Source organism: Haliotis rufescens, unplaced genomic scaffold (assembly GCF_023055435.1).
Source record: "Haliotis rufescens isolate VD_foot unplaced genomic scaffold, xgHalRufe1.0.p SCAF_19, whole genome shotgun sequence".
NCBI lineage: Eukaryota > Metazoa > Mollusca > Gastropoda > Lepetellida > Haliotidae > Haliotis > Haliotis rufescens.
Genome location: NW_025963879.1, coordinates 2,789,679 through 2,796,737, shown reverse-complemented (window position 1 = coordinate 2,796,737; position 7,059 = coordinate 2,789,679). Strand labels below are relative to the sequence as shown.

Here is a 7,059-nt window from a genome sequence, read left to right as displayed (position 1 = left end):
TGGTGTGAGAGGGGCAGAGTGGCAGGACTGGTGTGGTCTGATGTCCTGTAGAGGGAGTGTGTTGTGAGAGGGGCAGAGCGGCAGGACTGGTGTGGTCTGATGTCCTGTAGAGGGAGTGTGGTGTGAGAGGAGCAGAGTGGCAGGACTGGTGTGGTCTGATGTCCTGTAGAGGGAGTGTGTTGTGAGAGGGGCAGAGTGGCAGGACTGGTGTGGTGTGATGTCCTGTAGAGGGACTGTGGTGTGAGAGGAGCAGAATGGCAGGACTGGTGTGGTGTGATGTCCTGTAGAGGGAGTGTGGTGTGAGAGGGGCAGAGTGGCAGGACTGGTGTGGCATGTGTGTCCTGTAGAGGGAGTGTGTTATGAGAGGAGCAGAGTGGCAGGACTGGTGTGGTCTAATGTCCTGTAGAGGGAGAGCGTCGTGAGAGCAGCAGAGTGGCAGGACTGGTGTGGTGTGATGTCCTGTAGAGGGAGTGTGTCGTGAGAGGAGCAGAGTGGCAGGACTGGTGTGGCATGTGTGTCCTGTAGAGGGAGTGTGTTATGAGAGGAGCAGAGTGGCAGGACTGGTGTGGTGTGATGTCCTGTAGAGGGAGAGTGTCGTGAGAGGAGCAGTGTGGCAGGACTGGTATGGTCTGATGTCCTGTAGAGGGAGAGCATCGTGAGAGCAGCAGAGTGGCAGGACTGGTGTGGCATGTGTGTCCTGTAGAGGGAGTGTGTTATGAGAGGAGCAGAGTGGCAGGACTGGTGTGGTCTGATGTCCTGTAGAGGGAGAGCATCGTGAGAGCAGCAGAGTGGCAGGACTGGTGTGGCATGTGTGTCCTGTAGAGGGAGTGTGTTATGAGAGGAGCAGAGTGGCAGGACTGGTGTGGTCTGATGTCCTGTAGAGGGAGAGCGTCGTGAGAGCAGCAGAGCGGCAGGACTGGTGTGGCATGTGTGTCCTGTAGAGGGAGTGTGTTATGAGAGGATCAGAATGGCAGGACTGGTGTGGTCTGATGTCCTGTAGAGGGAGTGTGTTGTGAGAGGAGCAGAATGGCAGGACTGGTGTGGTCTGATGTCCTGTAGAGGGAGAGTGTCGTGAGAGCAGCAGAGCGGCAGGACTGGTGTGGTCTGATGTCCTGTAGAGGGAGTGTGTTGTGAGGTGAGGTGAAATTGGGTTTAACGTCGTGTCCAAGATTTTTGCACTTATATAGCGACGTGCATGCACGTGTATGTGTGTGTGTGGCTTCTTGTACTAGTCCGGACTGATGCCGATTTATAGTGCTAGCTCACTGAGATACCATGCTGCAGTTTAACATGAATACCCAACTCAGACACAGTATACTGACTCCGAGCCGACCAGTCCTTGTTTTAGCCCCTTAATGCCGAGCGCCAGACAGGGTAACAACAAGTACAATCTTTTAACGTCTTTTTGTATGACGCGGCCCGGGATCGAACCCTGGACCTTCCGCTCTCCGGGCGGACGCTCTACCACAAGACCACGGAGGCGGTCGAGTGTGTTGTGAGAGGGGCAGAGTGGCAGGACTGGTGTGGCATGTGTGTCCTGTAGAGGGAGTGTGTTGTGAGAGGGGCAGAGCGGCAGGACTGGTGTGGTCTGATGTCCTGTAGAGGGAGTGTGTTGTGAGAGGGGCAGAGCGGCAGGACTGGTGTGGTCTGATGTCCTGTAGAGGGAGTGTGGTGTGAGAGGGGCAGAGTGGCAGGACTGGTGTGGTCTGATGTCCTGTAGAGGGAGTGTGTTGTGAGAGGGGCAGAGCGGCAGGACTGGTGTGGTCTGATGTCCTGTAGAGGGAGTGTGGTGTGAGAGGAGCAGAGTGGCAGGACTGGTGTGGTCTGATGTCCTGTAGAGGGAGTGTGTTGTGAGAGGGGCAGAGCGGCAGGACTGGTGTGGTCTGATGTCCTGTGGAGGGAGAGTGTTGTGAGAGGGGCAGAGTGGCAGGACTGGTGTGGTCTGATGTCCTGTAGAGGGAGAGTGGTGTGAGAGGGGCAGAGAGGCAGGACTGGTGTGGTCTGATGTCCTGTAGAGGGAGTGTGGTGTGAGAGGGGCAGAGTGGCAGGACTGGTGTGGCGTGATGTCCTGTAGAGGGAGTGTGGTGTGAGAGCAGCAGAGCGGCAGGACTGGTGTGGTGTGATGTCCTGTAGAGGGAGTGTGGTGTGTGAGGAGCAGAGTGGCAGGACTGGTGTGGTGTGATGTCCTGTAGAGGGACTGTGGTGTGAGAGGAGCAGAATGGCAGGACTGGTGTGGTGTGATGTCCTGTAGAGGGAGTGTGGTGTGAGAGGGGCAGAGTGGCAGGACTGGTGTGGCATGTGTGTCCTGTAGAGGGAGTGTGTTATGAGAGGAGCAGAGTGGCAGGACTGGTGTGGTCTAATGTCCTGTAGAGGGAGAGCGTCGTGAGAGCAGCAGAGCGGCAGGACTGGTGTGGTGTGACGTCCTGTAGAGGGAGTGTGGTGTGAGAGGGGCAGAGTGGCAGGACCGGTGTGGCATGTGTGTCCTGTAGAGGGAGTGTGTTATGAGAGGAGCAGAGTGGCAGGACTGGTGTGGCATGTGTGTCCTGTAGAGGGAGAGTGTCGTGAGAGGAGCAGTGTGGCAGGACTGGTGTGGTCTGATGTCCTGTAGAGGGAGAGCGTCGTGAGAGCAGCAGAGTGGCAGGACTGGTGTGGCATGTGTGTCCTGTAGAGGGAGTGTGTTGTGAGAGGAGCAGAGTGGCAGGACTGGTGTGGTCTGATGTCCTGTAGAGGGAGAGCGTCGTGAGAGCAGCAGAGCGGCAGGACTGGTGTGGCATGTGTGTCCTGTAGAGGGAGTGTGTTATGAGAGGATCAGAGTGGCAGGACTGGTGTGGTCTGATGTCCTGTAGAGGGAGTGTGTCGTGAGAGGAGCAGAATGGCAGGACTGGTGTGGTCTGATGTCCTGTAGAGGGAGAGCGTCGTGAGAGCAGCAGAGCGGCAGGACTGGTGTGGCATGTGTGTCCTGTAGAGGGAGAGTGTCGTGAGAGGAGCAGTGTGGCAGGACTGGTGTGGTCTGATGTCCTGTAGAGGGAGTGTGTCGTGAGAGGAGCAGAGCGGCAGGACTGGTGTGGTCTGATGTCCTGTAGAGGGAGTGTGTTGTGAGAGGGGCAGAGCGCAGGACTGGTGTGGTCTGATGTCCTGTAGAGGGAGTGTGTCGTGAGAGGAGCAGAATGGCAGGACTGGTGTGGTCTGATGTCCTGTAGAGGGAGTGTGGTGTGAGAGGAGCAGAGTGGCAGGACTGGTGTGGTGTGATGTCCTGTAGAGGGAGTGTGGTGTGAGAGGAGCAGAGTGGCAGGACTGGTGTGGCATGTGTGTCCTGTAGAGGGAGTGTGTTATGAGAGGAGCAGAGTGGCAGGACTGGTGTGGTCTGATGTCCTGTAGAGGGAGTGTGTCGTGAGAGGAGCAGAATGGCAGGACTGGTGTGGCATGTGTGTCCTGTAGAGGGAGAGTGGTGTGAGAGGAGCAGAGTGGCAGGACTGGTGTGGTGTGATGTCCTGTAGAGGGAGTGTGGTGTGAGAGGAGCAGAGAGGCAGGACTGGTGTGGCATGTGTGTCCTGTAGAGGGAGTGTGTTATGAGAGCAGAGCGGCAGGACTGGTGTGGTCTGATGTCCTGTAGAGGGAGTGTGTCGTGAGAGGAGCAGAGTGGCAGGACTGGTGTGGTCTGATGTCCTGTGGAGGGAGTGTGTTATGAGAGGAGCAGAGTGGCAGGACTGGTGTGGTCTGATGCCCTGTAGAGGGAGTGTGGTGTGAGAGGAGCAGAGCGGCAGGACTGGTGTGGTCTGATGTCCTGTGGAGGGAGGGTGGTGTGAGAGGAGCAGAGTGGCAGGACTGGTGTGGTGTGATGTCCTGTAGAGGGAGTGTGTCGTGAGAGCAGCAGAGTGGCAGGACTGGTGTGGTCTGATGTCCTGTAGAGGGAGTGTGTTGTGAGAGGAGCAGTGTGGCAGGACTGGTGTGGTGTGATGTCCTGTAGAGGGAGTTTGGTGTGAGAGGAGCAGTGTGGCAGGACTGGTGTTGTCTGATGTCCTGTAGAGGGAGTGTGGTGTGAGAGGAGCAGTGTGGCAGGACTGGTGTGGTGTGATGTCCTGTAGAGGGAGTGTGGTGTGAGAGGAGCAGAGTGGCAGGACTGGTGTGGCATGTGTGTCCTGTAGAGGGAGTGTGTTATGAGAGGAGCAGAGTGGCAGGACTGGTGTGGTGTGATGTCCTGTAGAGGGAGTGTGGTGTGAGAGGAGCAGAGTGGCAGGACTGGTGTGGTGTGATGTCCTGTAGAGGGAGTGTGGTGTGAGAGGAGCAGAGTGGCAGGACTGGTGTGGCATGTGTGTCCTGTAGAGGGAGTGTGTTATGAGAGGAGCAGAGTGGCAGGACTGGTGTGGTGTGATGTCCTGTAGAGGGAGTGTGTTCAATTCTATGACTAAGTATGGGAGTTACAGTAGACATCATTCTAAGATAACTTGTTGAATCTATTTTGGAGATTACATATATTGAAAGCTTTTTTGAAATAACCTTTACTGGCAAAACACATACACATGTTTCAATAAGACCATGTGGCATTTACTAGTATAAAACATAATTCATGCATACAATTAATCACTTATGGTTTCTGATCTCTTCAGCGCTAGTCTGCTGATGACATACCATAGAATATATATTAAGTATGTCCCTAGGGGTCTTTACTGCTTGTTAATCTATAAATCACCAATAACATTCAGCACATATGACGTCAATGTTTAATACCAGCTTATTATCTTTGATGACGAGGAGTACACCTCATTACCCCAACTATCTTTCTGACGACATAGACCACAGACTTCATCAAATGACCAAACTGGTCAAAATTACACTTTTATCATTGTCCAGATAAATGTTTTCATAAGAGCTTGCACTGTATTAGAAAGGAAGTGAGCAGATATACAGGAGTTTATTAATATCATAGAGACAGCATGGCTCTGGGTGTGAACCTGAACAACCAGGGTTCACATCCCTGGCTGAAAGTAACTTGAAGCTGTTACAATGGCTGGAAGTAACTTGACACTGTTACTCTGGCTGGAGGTGACATGAAACTGTTACAATGGCTGGAAGTGACATGACACTGTTACAATGGCTGGAAGTGACATGACACTGTTACAATGGCTGGAAGTGACATGACACTGTTACAATGGCTGGAATTGACATGATACTGTTACAATGGCTGGAAGTGACATGACACTGTTATTATCGCTGGAAGTGACATGACACTGTTACAATGGCTGGAAGTGACATGACACTGTTACTCTGGCTGGAGGTGACATGACACTGTTACAATGGCTGGAAGTGACATGACACTGTTACAATGGCTGGAAGTGACATGACACTGTTACAATGGCTGGAATTGACATGATACTGTTACAATGGCTGGAAGTGACATGACACTGTTATTATGGCTGGAAGTGACATGACACTGTTACTCTGGCTAGAGGTGACATGACACTGTTACAATGGCTGGAAGTGACATGACACTGTTACAATGGCTGGAAGTGACATGACACTGTTACAATGGCTGGAATTGACATGATACTGTTACAATGGCTGGAAGTGACATGACACTGTTACAATGACTGGAAGTGACATGACACTGTTTCTCTGGCTGGAAGTGACATGACACTGTTACAATGGCTGGAAGTGACATGACACTGTTACAATGAATGGAAGTGACATGACACTGTTACAATGGCTGGAAGTGACATGACACTGTTACTCTGGCTGGAGGTGACATGACACTGTTACAATGGCTGGAATTGATAGATACTGTTTTTACGGCTGGAAGTGACATGACACTGTTATTATGGCTGGAAGTGACATGACACAGTTTCTCTGGCTGGAAGTGACATGACACTGTTTCTCTGGCTGGAAGTGACATGACACTGTGACAATGGCTGGAAGTGACATGACACTGTTTCTCTGGCTGGAAGTGACATGATACTGTTTCTCTTGCTGGAAGTGACATGACACTGTTACAATGGCTGGAAGTGACATGACACTGTTACAATGGCTGGAAGTAACTTGACACTGTTACAATGGCTGGGATTGACATGACACTGTTACAATGGCTGGAAGTGACATGACACTGTTACAATGGCTGGAATTGACATGACACTGTTACAATGGCTCGAAGTGACATGACACTGTTACAATTGCTGGGATTGACATGATACTGTTACAATGGCTAGAAGTGACATGACACTGTTACAATGGCTGGAATTGACATGACACTGTTACAATGGCTGGAAGTGACATGACACTGTTACAATTGCTGGGATTGACATGACACTGTTACAACGGCTGGAGGTGACTTGGCACTGTTTCTCTGGCTGGAAGTGACATGACACTGTTACAGTGGATGGAGGTGACATGACACTGTTACAATGGCTGGAAGTGACATGACACTGTTACTCTGGCTGGAAGTGACATGATAACACAACATTGTAACCAATATGTGTCACATGTTGCATCATAACATTGTTGATAAAAAAATGTTGTGAGTATATTAGTATTCTTTAAAGCAGTGAATGTATGAAAAAGACGTCATACAATTTGTGAGCCTGTTTAAATGATGATGAGTACCAGCATGTGACACAGTTACTGTGAGGCTCCCTGAAAGCCGATTCTGTTGCAACATGTCACACTATTCTAGTGCAACTGAATAATACAAGAGCGCGCCCACTGCAGAACTTGCACCCCTCGAAACAAAGATGACAAGTTCACCGTCCAAGACTACCAGAGGACATCAGCAGTCACGGGATGACAGATCATAGTTCCAAAAGTCTCAAACACTTGACATGTTTTAAAGTGGAGTAAATCTGATATTCATGCGTGAAACGGACCAGAATACCCCTTAGTAGATATATGCATCTCCACATTAAGTCATCAGGTGAGCCCTCGAGTCAAATGTGACCACCCAATAAAAAGGAAGGGTGTGTGGGTCCTTGAGACAATCAAATATCTGCTTTCTTTTCAATCTAAAATTGGGAATTTGGATTGAGCAAAAGTAAACCTGCACAGAAAACAAATAAACAGCTTCATGTTTTT

General features: G+C 51.0%; 2 protein-coding genes across 2 annotated transcripts; both read right to left on the bottom strand.

The window, feature by feature from the left end:
- Window positions 1-357: 357 nt before the first annotated feature.
- On the bottom strand, window positions 358-2,298 carry LOC125381681 (mucin-4-like). Its single transcript, XM_048399115.1, has 2 exons — window positions 1,474-2,298; window positions 358-816 (listed from the first exon to the last, which is right to left on the bottom strand). Exons 1-2 carry the CDS (start codon window positions 2,296-2,298, stop codon window positions 358-360), a joined length of 1,284 nt encoding a protein of 427 aa, XP_048255072.1.
- A 1,031-nt stretch (window positions 2,299-3,329) lies between these two features.
- LOC125381680 (mucin-4-like) lies at window positions 3,330-4,310 on the bottom strand. Its single transcript, XM_048399114.1, has one exon. The coding sequence runs from the start codon at window positions 4,308-4,310 to the stop codon at window positions 3,330-3,332; it is 981 nt and encodes a 326-aa protein (XP_048255071.1).
- Window positions 4,311-7,059: the final 2,749 nt, after the last annotated feature.